This window comes from Sycon ciliatum, chromosome 6 (genome assembly GCF_964019385.1).
Source record: "Sycon ciliatum chromosome 6, ocSycCili1.1, whole genome shotgun sequence".
Taxonomy (NCBI): domain Eukaryota; kingdom Metazoa; phylum Porifera; class Calcarea; order Leucosolenida; family Sycettidae; genus Sycon; species Sycon ciliatum.
In genome coordinates this window covers 18,383,315-18,398,537 of record NC_088648.1, presented here as the reverse complement: position 1 = coordinate 18,398,537, position 15,223 = coordinate 18,383,315, and the positions used below count along the sequence as shown (strand labels likewise).

Below are 15,223 nucleotides of genomic sequence, written 5' to 3'. Positions count from 1 at the left end.
ACTCTTGGTCGCACATTGCCTGCGTGTAGTCTGAAGGCCAGCGTTAGAATATCGGATGGCAATCCCTGGAAACTTGACCAAGACAGTAGTATTGTAGCCGCTGAAAACTTTCCTGTCTATGGATGTCCATGGACCTACAGAACGAAGCGTTCTGAGTGAATCCGTGCAGTTCTTCTACAATGCAGCCCCTCCTACCTTACTTAGCCCCAAATCTGTATAACTCACATGCGCGATGAGATCATGGGGTGTCACGAGACTGCACCATGACAGGTGGCGAAGACAGGACCTGCGTCCACACGCCACCCTAGCCTCTACACGTATCACATTTGTGGTGTGGTGTAAAACTTACTAGTCAGTTGTCGTGGATGCGCTCGCACCTACGTCCAACCCACGGAAGGTTGGCAGTTCAGCGGTACTGACAAGCACAGAATCGACTGCGCGGGCAAGCCAGAGTTCGAAAAATGTGTCTGCTCATGGTTTCGCGCTCCGTCTGAGATCACCAGACTTCGGAGACGGTCACGACACGAGACGGCTGCAGGCCGTGCTCTGCAACGGTACTGCCGTGTGCAGTGCAGGCAGATGCGCTGAGTCAAGAGATGAGATAACCTGGTGGTTGGGTGCGCCTCCTTCAGATGCGCCACTCTTACTATACCCTTGCTCTGCAGACTGGACCATGACTCTTGTCCCCGACTGATAGAGATTCCGGCAAGAAGGAAAATTAGGAGGAGAACAAGGGAATCCATAGGAGACGGGAAGCGATCAGCGGCAGCGATGGTAACGCGGTGGCGAGTCTGCTGGCTCTCAGCCGCGATTCTGCTCAGCTTGACAGCACTGGTCTCAGGTAAGAAGTCATAGACACATTGCATAACGGATTGGAGACATACTCTTCTGTCGTTCAGGAGACATACTCAAGTAATTAGTAACTGATTTACTTAGTTTCCAGTCTGAGTTTGAGTAGCAACTCCTTCCCAGCCAGTAGTTTTAGTGTCAAGTTGTAACGTTAATACATGTATGCCTGAGGTATTGACTACACCGCTCTAGGCAATCCCACCTGCTTCTTTCTGGCGGACGGTCGTTTCCACGTTTGGAAGGCCAAAGCGCTGTTGGGTACATCAGTGCATTCGACTACCAGATGCCAAACATCTCGGGCGGCATACACACACACACACGCACACTGGTACCAACACAATATCAGGTATTCACATAGAATACGACCCTACCCGATCTTAAAATTCAGAGCAGAGATGATGGGATTATAGTTGGCGTTCTGAAAAAAAGTTCTGAAGTAGATAATATTATTATTGTACTTTCACATGCAGAAGCATACCAGCATACCATCACTTTGGCTTGCAAGGAATTTGGCGACACCATACGCTGGAGGGGTTTACCTGGCAGCCCATTCATTTCGAATGGAATCTGTTGCACGCGTTGATTGTTGGCCAGAGCATGTGCGGAGCAACGGTGCTACGCTCGCGCGCTCGTCGGCAACAGTGATACCACCATTCGCCAACGACTGTTACGTCATGATGCGCATACACTCGCGCAGTTCGATGTTACATTGTACTCTGCAAAGTCCGGATTTCGAATTTACCCGAAATTGTTTACGATTGTGCGTGTAGGCCCTTTTCACCTTATACTCATAGGTCAGATCGACATAGTGCCAATATCGGAACACATGATGTAAGTACATGTATGATAATTATAAAATGCTATCAATCTCCGTACAGATAGCTGGCTCGATCTTTTTGGGGTTTCATCAGTGGAACTCAGCGCTAATGGTGGAACCGATGGCAATGAAATCATGAGAACAGCGTAGCATTGTTAAACTGGTTATCAGTGTATGAAACTTCGCTGGGGGTATAGGATGAAAATGCGCACTACTGCACTATAATTCTCGCTGTGTCTGAATGGACAATGAATGATGGCAACGAGAATGGAGATTGGAGAAGGGATCGTGTGTGTGTGACGATGCGTTGGATATGCTTCACAACCACTGTATGAACAGCTCCTACATTTGTAAACGCTGGACCGGTGTATACTGAGATAAATTCAGTATCTGTCGCCTGTTTGTGCTTGTTTATCCATCACGCTATTAGGCCAATGTCCAGCGCCAATGCTGAATAAGTTCTCCTACGGCGACATTCAGCCTGATGTTTCCGGCTCACTGTTCTCCGTCGGATCTGTTCTGAAGGTTCAGTGCGTACCAGGCTTCAAGTCGGTCGGTTTCACCACCTTCAACTGTCAGTCCAACGGCAAATGGTCCCCGGTCGCCTTCCCGACTTGCAGCGGTAAGAAAATGCTTGATTGGATCTACTCTACATTTTACATACATGTACACACACAACAGAGGCGAAAGGCTGTGTTAGCTGTAACTTTTAAAAGTTTCACGCATCGGAGCGATCATCAGACCGCAGCATTCACTATCGAATTCTCTACGAGCAAGCCTAGATATTTGATGCTAGTGTGGAAGTTAGTGCATATGTGCGAAGTGAAGACGTGGCATTGGGACAATGGTATTGAGTTGTTTTGTGAGAGTTAACGGATATTGGTGAGAGTAGAGGCGATAACAGGGCAGTGTTAGCGAGTCATCAAAGGCGATAGCGACAGTAGCGCAAGACCACAGCAGGAGTGAAGAGGGAGAGAGAAAGCACCATGGCGCTAAACCTGGTGCAGGTTGCGCCATGTTGAAAAACTCATGTAACTGATGGTGAGAATCTGGACACGTAATACTTGTTCTCGTGTCTGCATTTCGACACCAAGTCCGACCTTTTGTTGATGTTGACCGTTTTGAGAGGAAAACTGCTTTCCTGGGGAATTTTGATGTACATGTATTTCACAGCCAAACCAACTTGCTTGCGACTTTCAAAATCAACTTGCATGTTACATTTTGGAGCTTTCAATTTTGTGAACCAGGATTTCGCATAATTTTGGTTCAGAGTTTATAGGGACAACAGACTTCGGTGGGGTTGCGGAAATTCAATCTGCTTTCACTCTCATTTCCCTTGGAGAATTGCCGCAGAATATAGGATTTGCAGAATCAGCGCAGAATTTACTGTCTTGAGCCGCAGAATTCCGCACGGAATTTCTGATTTTCTGCAGCGGAATTCACGGGGGTCAGCGTGTTACACATCATAAGCTGTTGGGAGCTTCTTTTTTTTAAATTTCGGCCAGTCTGCTACTATCATTAAATTTTCGTCTTGGGGGTTAGACAAGGGGAAGTAGCCATGTAGGGGCGTTAGCCCGCTTTTCGGCACCGGAAGTTGCAGCTCGCTCGACTTGACTCTACTGAGTGCAGAGGACCCACACCTTGATCTGGTGAGCTGCGTCGTGGGGATTTTGCAGTCAGATGTGCGACTCCGGGGCTCGAACCCGCTTTTGTTTGCTCGTTGTCTCACGGTAACATTCGAACAGGCAACACTGCCAACAGTGCAGATCTCCCGTCTGTACGTAAATAAAACACGGAATCATCTTGGGGAATAATGAGGCAACTGACCATGGCACGGGCATGGCCATTATTATACTAGTATTATCACTCCCTTAGTATTGACTCACATAGATTTTTGCCATACCTAAGCAGTCAAATATTCCTGCATATTTCACTCCTTAGGGCTATATTGACTGCTTATATTTGACTGCTTAGGGGTTGCGCAGTTGAACGGTGCCTAGTGCAGCATTGTCACTGCATGAGTAGGTGGTGGTGCAATGGTTGTGCAATCATAAAACCGGGATTCATGAGGTTATCATTCTGGAATTTGAAATGCGGACTGTTTGTCGTGATAAATCTAATATTGACTTCGTACTTGGTCAGTATAGGAAATAAAAACCTCGTAAAAGACCTCGGCTTCGCCTTGGTCTTTTACTCGGCTTTGTATTTCCTATATTGACCTCGTACTCAGTCAATATTAGATACTGGTTTTGAACAAGTACTGTATTGACTATTGGGTTATATAATACCATGATTGTACATGACTATAAGTATCTGGCTCATGACTTGTCATGACACTAGTCCTGTAGTGTAGATCAGGCAGATCTACCCGTAGAAATCTGTGATAGCGTGAAAAGTACGGCCCGGCTCGCGACTCGGCGTTGTGCAGCAACTGAAAAAATAACTCAAGTATCCGTACATCACTGCATGATGTAGTGCTCGAAGCTTTGTGGCAAAACTAGTTACTTGAAAAGTCAAGCAAGTACAGACTGCTCAATGAAATCCAGTCTAGTAGTAAGTAGTTTCTCGAGCAGACTTTAGGGGCCGTCCGTAAATATCGAACTTTTTTCACCAAACGAATTATTTTAGTTTAGACCCAACCCCTCCCTCCCTCCCCCTCAGAACGTAAAAATTGTTGACATATACATGCATATACAACAAAAGTCACAAGTGTGTCACTGCTCCTATGGCCATGTACATGTATCGAACTTTTCTGAAACGAAATTGGTCAACCCCCTCCCACCCCATAACGAAATTATTTCGTTTCGTGAAAAAAGTTCGATATGGACGACCCCTTACGCGCCGGGGCGTTGCATGCGCAGCCCTCGACTTGCGAAAAGGTGCACGGCGGCAACTAACTACACTACAGTGCATGCTGGCAACTGAAATCCGACCATCGGGGATCGGATTTCAGTTGCCAGCACTGTGTCTGTACTTACTTGACTCTCGCGTCTCGGACTGGATTTCACTGCGCAGCACTGAGCCTGAAGAAAATGATTTCGGTAGGTTCTTGGCTGATGCAGTGACATGATGGCCTCGAAAGGAGGCAACTGGGAGCAGATACTATTACTAGTAAAGCAGGAAATGCAGTGCCAAATGTGTTTACTCCTACTCCTTGTCTCTGGACATCATCGGTGGTGGAGAAAATAGTCCCAGTAAGAAGGTGACTAATGTTTTTGGCGGAAAGGTGAACCATAGCCGGTATGTTCTGGTACTTCATATATTCTATAGCGGATTGAACTGTTTTTCTTCAAAATGTTCTCAGGTTTTTCTTCCGCTGAACTCCGACATACCGACTTCGGCGACCAAAGTCTTCAATATTTCTGGAGCTGTGTTCTGTCATCAGAAAAATAGTAGTAAAGACTAAAGACTCGTCGACAGAAATGGCAGTGCACAAGCTCGCGAAGCAGCGACTTTCTGGCAAAGAGAACCATTGTTTTTCTGCTTATAAAAATAATATTCCTGCATTGGAGTCTTCCAATCGCTCTAATATTTCCAGTATTGGGCAACTGTAGATATTCTCCCGAATCTATTTCTTTCTGCATTATCTGTGTCCTTGTGTCATAGTCCTGTTCTGCGGTAAACCGTCTGGCACGCTAACGAATGGCTACTTCACTGGCCGCTACGAGTTCAACAGCACCATCACATACACATGTGATCCCGGGTATACGCTTGTCGGAGCTGTGGAGCGCCATTGCAGAGCCAACCAGACGTGGAGCGGCACGACTCCAACCTGCAGAAGTAAGGCTTGGCAAAACAAGTGTCCTCATGAATCCTGCTATACTAACACACTTGTTTGCACGTGCGCGCGCGCGCGCACACACACACAAACACACACACAACAGTTTGGCGATAGCATCCGGGTTCTAACAAAAGGAGGGTGTGTTTGTGTGCGGGGGGGGGGGGGGGGGGCGGCGGCAGCGCCCCCTGCTCTGATTGAGCGTTCCCTTTGAAAATGTGCCCTCCCCCCCCCCCCCCTCATACTCAATTATCGACGATTGTGTTTCTTTCAGGCAGTTCAATGAAAATGCAGTCGATAGTCACTAACAGAGCTTTCATAAAGGCACATTTGTTTGAGGTGAAGTCGGGGTTCGCCCCCGTACGTTGCATTGTGCATGGCAAGACAATTTACAAAATGGGAATATGGGTTACGGGATAACTGTTTGCCCACTATGACTCCGATTCCAGAGACCGTATGTCCATCATCAAGCTGGGTACCGTACGCTGGCAACTGCTACTACTTCGGCAACGAGTCACTGGCGTACAGCGCCGCTCGTGCCAAATGCCAGGCAACACCGGGTGCCGATCTCGTCTCCATTCTTACCAATGCCGAAGCGGACTTTATTACGGTACGTCTGTGATCCGAACTATACAGTAAACCAGCACTTGCATGCAATGAGCTGTGCTCGTATTGTATCTGTCTCGGCAAATCAACGGGTTATACAACGCCTCATTCAGCTATCCCCAACTTTGATGCTAGAAGATCATGGGGTGGTGGTGTCCCACGGCAGCGGAAAGGCGTTTCTTGACCCGCCCTGTACGCGAACCCGTCCATTTTTTAGAACACCGAGAAAGAGCACACATTTCATGTACATCATCTGAGGAGAAGGGACGAGAGTTTACTTGTGGAATATTTCAAAATGTCGTTGTTGAAGAACCTGAAGTGTGTGCTCTTTCTTAGTCAAGTGTTCTAACTTTTTTTGTCCCGAAAGAAACTTTTTATTCAGATGTCCTTTCCTGGTAGGTGGATGCTGAGACAGAATTTGTGGACTCTTTTGGCGCAAGTATTAACACAACTCCTACTCGTTTCCATCCTGTTCTCCTGCACAGTCTAATTTGCAACAGCAGAACTACACTGTCGAGAGGCAGCTGTGGATTGGACTTACAGACACGGATGACGATGGCGGGTATGAGTGGTACGAGACCAATGCCGTCCTGGACTTTGCCAACTGGGACTGTGGCCAGCCAGGCTCGGGTAGTTCTGCATACAACTGCGGTACCGTCTATGCTGGATCCTCCAAGGTTGGAAGGTGGGGCGACAGCTCTTGTTCCGGTGCAATCGGCGGCTATATTTGCAAGTATGGAACAGGTAAGATAAGTGATGCACATGATCTTGCTGCTGCTGCTGTTGCTGCTACTACTGATGCTATTGGTGCCAGTGCTGCTGCTGTTGCTACTACTGATGCCATTGCTGCCAGTGCTGCTGCTGCTGTTGCTACTGCTACTGTTAGCCGTGTTGCGTCTGCCAGTGCTCCTGCTACCCGTGCCATGTCTGCCGGTCCAACTGCTCCCAAAGCTGCTGCTTGTGCTACCCCTGGCGATGGCACTGCTGGTGCTGTTTTGAATTAGACTGTAGAAACTCTGGCTCATATGTTCTGAAACAAATATCAAGATGTATGAGTCTCTGCAAAATGTGAAGGACGGCCATTTTCAGTGGTGTTCGAAATGAAATTATGTGGCAGAAAAATTGGCTCGTCTTTATTGCTTAAGCTGCCGGCTTGCGCTGTTTTAATTTGCTCTCGCAGCACCTGTGGTACGTTTGGTGCGTAGCGACTGTCCATATGGGTGGTACGCCCTTGAGAACAAGTGCTTCAAGTTCGAGATGACAGCCCCGGCGCAAAACTGGGCTGATGCCAACAAGATGTGCAAGTCCAAGTACAACGGGACTCTGATGAGCGCCAGCGATCCTAAACAGATGGCACTCTTCTTGACCTACATCAGTAAGTTGTTATGACGATGCATGAAGTATGGCTGCATGTGTCTGGATAAACATCATGCACGGGTCGTTTTCGCTGGGAATGAATCCCGTGTGATGTCACACACTATGCTCTGTGACTACCGGTACAATATTTCCATGCTAAGTCTTTATACGATACGGTACAGAAAATCTGTGCTGTAGGAAACTGGGCATTAACTGCACCATTCTGGATGACTCTCCTGTGTGTACTTTGAAGTATGCATCATCGGCGTACGCAGGGTTCTTCGGGGGGGGGGGGGGGGGGGGGGTATATTGGCATCCATGTAACCGTGCAACGCATAGATATCACGATATGTGGTCCCTATGCGTATGGACGTGCAGTGAGAGATGTGAATCTGGGAGGGGGGGGGGGGGGGTTCGTCCGCACCCCTCCAACCCCTCCCCTGGGCACGCCCCTGGTGTGTGTTGCTGAGCCACTGCATGCTATATTGTCAGTTTGCTGTTCCTTTATCTGTTGTTGTTGCTGCTCTCAGATCAGTTCTACCCTCTCACCAGCAAGGCAGTGTGGATGGGACTGCGCCAGGTGCAGAACGAACACAGTCCATGGACATGGACCGATCTGACTTGTAGCAAGTACGCCAACTGGGGATGCGGTGAACCCAACAACGCCGGATGGCAGGGTGAAGACTGCATGTCGGTTGGCTTCGGCAAGACGAACAGAAATGCCGGCCGATGGAACGATGCCAACTGCAATGACAGAAAGCAATATGCTTGCGAGATTCCCTTCTCCTTCAGTGAGTACAGACACTTACAGCACTCATATACTGTGTGTTGGTTTTACTATCTGTTTGTATGTTCAGTGCTGTGTGGTGGATTCATAGAACTCTGGCATATGTAGTGCAATCATGTACATGTACACTTTTGCCTGCAGTAACGTCCAGAACTACATTACGTTCATTAGGTTTGTGTTTTCATGATTCGTCTTCTGTGCAGAGACTTTGTCAAGTGTGTCCAACCCAACGTGTGATGGTGAGTATAGTGTTGCTCCTGTATGACTGTTGGTGTAGCCGTGGGATCACATGTAGATAGATGCTACTTTGGAGGAGATGCAACTCAAGATTTGCCCCCCCCCCCCCCCCCCCCCCCAACACGTGTTTACCATGTCTCTACATGATGTTTGAATTGCGGCTAGGAGCGACATGTAGACGTATGCTGGCATGCTACGTTTTCAATATCATGTTCAACATTCAGTATCGCAACCAAGGAGACTGTGCGGCAACCATTCATTCTTTTATTGGTGATGGAATACTACGATAGTGACGAACACGTGAGAGATCAAATTTAATGTGAATTGTACATGTGAAAGGGAAAGTGTTCAAAATGGTTTTCTTATTACGATCTTAAACGTTCTGTCATGTGTTTTTTAGAAACCGGCATCAAATGCCCAGCGGGCTGGTTGCAAAACGGCCGAAGTTGCTACTACATTGAGACAAATGACAGAGAAAACTGGCCCGGAGCTGTGAATCGTTGCAACGCAAAGAATGGTGCTTCTCTGCTCAGTATCAGCGATCCCAATGAACAAGCGTTCATCACGAGTGCCGTCACAAATCTAGGACTGACGAGTGAGAAAAAGCTTTGGATTGGTATGAACAAGGACGTCTCCTATTCTCGATTCACCTGGCCCGACGGTAAGCTAGAGTGGTGTGATGAGAATCTGGCACCTGTTTTCGTGTTATCCACTGACCATACAGACTTGTTTTCTCTCTACAAACTCCATTATATGTGTACTGGTTTACCAATTATATGCCATTGCGACATTTGAAGAGGTATTCGAAGATTTGAAGTCAGCTTCCATCCTAAATGCGAGCTTTCATAGTAATCCTTGTGGGGGGGGGGGGGGGGTAACGGATTTGGAAAACTCAGTTAAACTGAGTCCCGTGCACACCGTGAATGTCTGGAGAATTATCACGGGTCGTTTTTGCAGGGGAATGAGATGCCCTGTGAGTACTACCGGTACATTATTTCCATGCTAAATTTTCACACCATACAGTAGAGGAAAACCTAGGCTGTTGGAAGCTCAGTGTTAACTGCTACACTCCGTACGACTGTCCTATATGTACTTTGAAGTAACGCTGAATTCTCAGCTTGCAAGGATGGTCGCTATGTTACTCGACGTCGCAACATCCTGCAGTCAATCACGTAAAAAGGTATTTCTTGCCCTTCATGCACACTCTGCTATGCTTTTCGTCTTCTTCTTCCTCTTGTTTAGGTACTGTGGCACTGTATCGCAACTGGGACTGTGAATTCATCAAAGGTAGTAGCTCATGGTCTCGCAGCTGTGCCTACCTGTTTGCTGGAGCCCGCGCGTCTGGACGTCGTGATGGCTACTGGGGCGCAGACTACTGCTCCTCGTGGAGCTCATCGTACAACAAGGACGGCTACATCTGTGAATCAACAATCCCACAGGCAGGTTAGTGGTTAATGCCCGAAGCTGAATCATGGCGCGAAGCACCTTTGTAGAATGTGTATATACATGTATGTGAAATGAATATTGTCATTTGCACTGGTATCCTTTGAACAGTGCCCATGTTCTCTCATATGTGTTCAATGTACAAACATCAGTCAGTATGTCCGGTGTTGTGGCCAAGGACAGTATTGCCAGCCACGAAATGTATCAGCATGAACAGCCGTGGTGTGCTCAAGCACTGTTCATGTGTTGCGGCTTGGACGTTGATGGGAAACACAACACAGCTACAGGGCAGTGTCAAAGTTCTAAAAAAACGAATTAGACATTCGTAGGAAAGAGAGGGGGTCCGATTGGAATTACCCTGTAACTCAATAGTTTGCGCTTTGAGCATTCAGCAGTCTTCCGACAATTAACATGGGCTTCTTTTGTTAGCGTAAATCACAATAAAATATTCATTAGTTTAGGAGAAAGTGCAAACTGAAAAGCGCATACAGGAAAGGTTTTGTTCCGATAGGTTAATTCCCTCCTACCTGATGCATGGGTTCGCTAATCACAATGGCACAGGAGGCTAGTAATGCCGTTGTTTTTTTCTATTTCCCTTCCATGCAGTTGCTCCCAAGTTCAATCAGGGCATTTGCGAGTCTGGCTGGATCCAGAGTGGCCGCACCTGCTTGTACCCTGCGACAAAAAGCTCCGACAAGCTAGGCTGGTTCAGCGCCAGAGCTGAGTGTCAGAAGCTCGGTGGAGACCTGGCTATTACCAAGACGAAGGAGGAGAACGCCTTTGTCCTGGACTATATTGCAGCCAACGAGCCCACGTTCGACCAGCCTATTTGGATCGGTCTCTTTGTCCAGTACCCCGCTGGCACGGCAAACAACCAGACATTCTACTGGGTGGACAACAGCACGCTGACGTCCTACCCATACCGCCATTGGGGCTGCGGTGAGCCGAACAACTACGGGGGCAAAGAGCACTGCGGTGTAATAGGTAAGCTGATGAAGAGCATCTCTCTTCAACTGTAACTTTACTCTCCAATGTCAATTCTCATAGTGACATTCTGTACCTCTTGTGTTGACATACATATAATACACTCACTGTTCATCCTGTACTATTACATGGTGACTGCACATCACGTATTGATGAGAATTTATTGGACTGGATATGTTCACCTGATCTTAACTTTGCCACTTTATTGTCGATCCTCACAATTGAATTGTGTGTGTGTGTGTGTTTGTGTGTGTGTGTTTGTGTGAGTGTGTGCATGTGTGTGAGTGTGTGCATGTGTGTGTGTGTGTGTGTGTGTGTGTGTGTACACACACGTGTGTGTCACCAGGAATTGGCCCTGGCAATGAGATGTCGTCATTGTGGAATGACGACGGATGTGACAAGAAGTTCAATTACCTATGCAGCAAAGCAGCACCGAAAGGTCAGTGCAAGCCACGCCTTTGGTCTATCCCAGCCACTTTCAAAAGGCTGTTTTGTTTCTGTCAACACTCAGTGCAAGCCATGGCTGTGGCCTATACCAGGCACTTTCGATAGGCTATTTGTTTCTGTCAACACTCAGTGCAAGCCACGGCTGTGACCTATCCCTCCCAGCCACTTTCAATAAGGTGTTTGTTTCTATCAACAGTCAGTGCAGTTCTGTGCTACGACTAAGCACTGTTCCTGAAAAAAGTGTGGCTCTTACCTGTGGGTGATTGCTGACACGGTGTACATGATACACAGTGACTTGTTATCGTGTTGGTGGCTGGAAGAGGATGATAGAGAGAACTAGAAGAAGTACCATTGCATTGGGGGTGGCGGGGGGGGGGGGGGGAGGGGGGAGGGTAATAGGATATTTTGTCTTTCCATCAGCTTGTCCTTGTCACGGTAATCCTGCATTAACCGATGCTCCTTAAATCAAAGATGTCTGCAGTAGCATTTCATGGTTTGTGTTTGGTCTGGTGGCTATGTTCTCGCTGTTCAGTGAGTCCTTGCAAAGATGGCTGGCTATGGAACAAGGAGAGCAGCAGCTGCTACTATGTGGAGACAAACCGTACTGTTAACTTCACCACTGCAATGAGTGATTGCGCTGCTATGGGTGCTATGATGGTCACGGTACTGGACGCTACTGAGCAGAACTTTCTGACCAGCTCACTGCTGAAGATGAACATCCCTCCGGGCATGAACCTGTGGATTGGCTTGAACGACTCCGATGCCAACAAGGTGTATGCTTGGAATGACGGTACTCGACCATTCTATAACAACTTCCAGTGTGGCCAGCCTGGCAATGGAGGTGTACGTGCGTGTGCCACAATGTATGCGGGAGGAAAAGACACAGGCCTGTGGATTGACTTTGACTGCGGCACAAACCTGGGCTATATCTGCAAGACTCCTGGACCAGGCCTCAGTGAGTTCATGAGTGCTATCCATAGGGAACTGAGGTGGGGGCGGGGGCAAAGCGGGCTTATTCACATGATATTTTGATATCTACCGAGGATGCAACCAGATATTAGAACTTTGGTCTAAAACATGTTTCCGCTCGAAAGCAATCAGGATTGCGTTTTGGCCACCCTTGGATCTGGCGAGTCCAATTTAGAGTTGTCAAACTGAGATCTATTCGTTTTAGGAGCAGTATGTGTGTAGTGTCCCTCTTTAAAACTATCACACCTGGTGTGCAGTAGGCTGGTCAGATTAGTTTGTGCCAAAACCATGGCTAAAATTTACAGTTGGTATTCGAGATGTATATTTTTTCTTTTGCCTATTCTGCAGTTGCACGCGTGTGTTCACCTCATTGGCCTCGCTCGTTCCTCATTTCTTTTTTTCATTTGGCTTATGCGAAGACTAGGCATGCTTGCTTGGTGATATCAACGCGGACAAGCGTGTAATAATGATAATTCGAGATGTACTTATTGCTTGATTTGTGTAGATTTCTGGCTATCATGTTGACTCGCTGGAATGAACCTGGCATCTGTACGACTATATGTGCGAGTTTGGCCATGTGTTTCCAGCCCATGTGTGGATCGATAACAAAGCGAACCCCAGTGGAATCCTTTGTCGTACCCACTGTACATCACTGGGCAAGTGGGATGTGTATTGCATATCAGCACAGAATGTTGCCCATGCACTTGCTAAAAATCCGTTCCTCTGCTTGGACTTGAACAAGTTTGTGAAATGCTGTTGTGTTGATGTGCTTGTTGCCCGTTTAGAACAACTGTACCCGCTTGTGAAAGGAAAGTGCCCTACTGGCTGGTACCAGTACCGCAATGAGTGCTACTGGTTTGAGTTCACTCAGCAAAAGAGCTACACATCGGCTCAAACAGACTGCAAGACACTGAACTCAAATGCCACACTTGCCATAATCCCAGACGATGGGGTTCTGGACTTTTTCCTGCACTACATGTACCAGGTAAGAGTGCTGTTTTGATATTGTTCTGCTGCAGTCCCGTCAAACATTCGAGTATATAAAACAAATAAAATATCAACTATGTAGGATACCGTCCGTTTTCTCCCCATGTCTAGACCCTTTAGCCCTGTACTGGATACTTTACTTCAAGCTTTGTTGAACGGTCTCTACTGGGATGACAGCTACACCATAGGTCAGTGGTTAGAGCAATGCTGGAGCCTCACGCCAAGGTCCCTGGTTCAAGTCCTGGTGGTGATGGTCATTTTGTTGTTCAGACTTCTCCCGTTTTCATCTTCCCGTCAAACCGATGAACACAAGATATGTTTTTGATTCTTTTCAGACTTACCCAACATCAAGCAAGAACATGTACGTTGGCCTGCGGAAGGCAAGAGATTTCAGTGCGTTTGAATGGGAAGACGGTAGCTGCAACAAGTACACTCGCTGGGGATGTGGAGAGCCAAACAACTGGGGAAATGGCGAGAACTGTGGTGTGTTCGGCGTGGGAGACACCAACCACAATTCGGCCAAGATCAACGACGATGGCTGCAACAAGAACCAGCACTTTGTGTGTCAGATGCCCGTTCCCGGAACAACAGGTATGGATGTTGAGAAGACGAGTGGAGCGGAGTGAGGGGAAAGCAGCTATTTGTTCCTGTTTGAAATATGTAGTGTCCGGTGAGAGGATAGGAGTGGGGTTCAACTGCGGAGACGAGGTAGAATTATCGTCCTGTTGAGCTGCTAAAAAGCCATTTCTAAAGATTAGACAAGCATTGCAGGTAAATTCCCTTGGGGCCATTATACATACATACATATGAAAGTAGGATGAAGGGCATTGCATTGGTTTGTTCTGGAGTGAAGATTAAGAACTAAGTCGGCCTTTGAGCCTTCCTGTCACTTCTCTAATGATTTTATGCCGTTGTGTATGTGCGTGTGTGTGTGTGCGTGTGTGTGTGTGTGTGCGTGTGTGTGTGTGTGTGTGTGTCTTCTGTGCTCTGCCCAATGACGCCGTTTGGCACAGTTCCGCCACCTCAATGTAATGGTAAGCAGATGGGTTCTTAGTACGCTCCGGAACTTTGCTGTGTGCTAATGTTTGAGATATCTCTGTAACCTGTACGGGAAGAGTACCGTGGCTGAGGTTCTTATCGTAATATTGACGGCAACTGCTATTCTTGAGAAGCGGCGTCCAGGCCATCCTTCTGCTCGAAAAATTCGATCGCCTCATCGTTACTACTAAGTTGCTCGCATCATTTACAATTTCCACTAAAAGAATAGCTTTGTATTTCTGTGTTATGCACAGTTCAGCCATATGAACCAGGCTGTACCTCTGTGTTTCTGTATTTCTGTGTTATGCACAGTTCAACCATGTGAACCAGGCTGGGCCTACTACCGTGGCAGCTGTTACTACATCAACGTTGGCACGGGAACGGTCAACTTTGATGATGCCAGCAACTGGTGCCTGGCAAACCGTGCAGAACTGGCATCAGTGACGGACAATGACGTCAACGACTTCCTTGCCACTCAGCTGAGATCCTACCGGCTGAAATCCGGATCCTCACTTTGGATTGGCTGGAGGCGGGACGAGAGCACTTGGCCAGATGGTAGGGACTTCTTGACTGGCATACTTCAGTTGTATTTGCTTCAGGATAAATTATGCTTTTGTCGTCGCAGACAGACTATACCAGTGCCGTGACTTGCAAAGCAATGCAGTAGCTCTGCCAATTAGACTGTTGTGTACAATTTGTGGACAGCCAAGGGAATGGGCCGTGTGTCTGTCAACCATGTGAATCAATGGTGTGCTGCTTGCTGCCAGAATTCGTTTCGTACCGAGCTATTCCGACCACTAATCGTAAGACAAAACACTACAATCTGTAAATTATCATTCTAGACTATTTCTAATGAGTTTATTGATTGAGGTTGTTCGGATCTTGGCCCCATCCATTTCCTTTGCTAAGCAGATCAGCAGGAGAA

The 15,223-nt window shown here is 47.4% G+C and overlaps 1 protein-coding gene across 1 annotated transcript in view; it reads left to right on the top strand.

Moving 5' to 3' along the window:
- Window positions 1-627: 627 nt before the first annotated feature.
- Window positions 628-15,223, top strand: part of LOC135819553 (uncharacterized) — a 35,088-nt gene continuing 20,492 nt past the window's right edge. Inside the window, exons 1-17 of the mRNA XM_065332782.1 lie at window positions 628-841; window positions 2,097-2,288; window positions 5,273-5,446; window positions 5,894-6,054; window positions 6,536-6,794; window positions 7,231-7,425; window positions 7,937-8,197; window positions 8,397-8,432; window positions 8,831-9,091; window positions 9,673-9,873; window positions 10,480-10,857; window positions 11,204-11,296; window positions 11,837-12,259; window positions 13,059-13,258; window positions 13,596-13,851; window positions 14,274-14,294; window positions 14,611-14,853. Coding sequence (XP_065188854.1) covers window positions 772-841; window positions 2,097-2,288; window positions 5,273-5,446; window positions 5,894-6,054; window positions 6,536-6,794; window positions 7,231-7,425; window positions 7,937-8,197; window positions 8,397-8,432; window positions 8,831-9,091; window positions 9,673-9,873; window positions 10,480-10,857; window positions 11,204-11,296; window positions 11,837-12,259; window positions 13,059-13,258; window positions 13,596-13,851; window positions 14,274-14,294; window positions 14,611-14,853 — 3,424 coding nt within the window. The 5' untranslated portion in view covers window positions 628-771. The remainder of the gene's footprint in view (window positions 842-2,096; window positions 2,289-5,272; window positions 5,447-5,893; window positions 6,055-6,535; window positions 6,795-7,230; window positions 7,426-7,936; window positions 8,198-8,396; window positions 8,433-8,830; window positions 9,092-9,672; window positions 9,874-10,479; window positions 10,858-11,203; window positions 11,297-11,836; window positions 12,260-13,058; window positions 13,259-13,595; window positions 13,852-14,273; window positions 14,295-14,610; window positions 14,854-15,223) is intronic.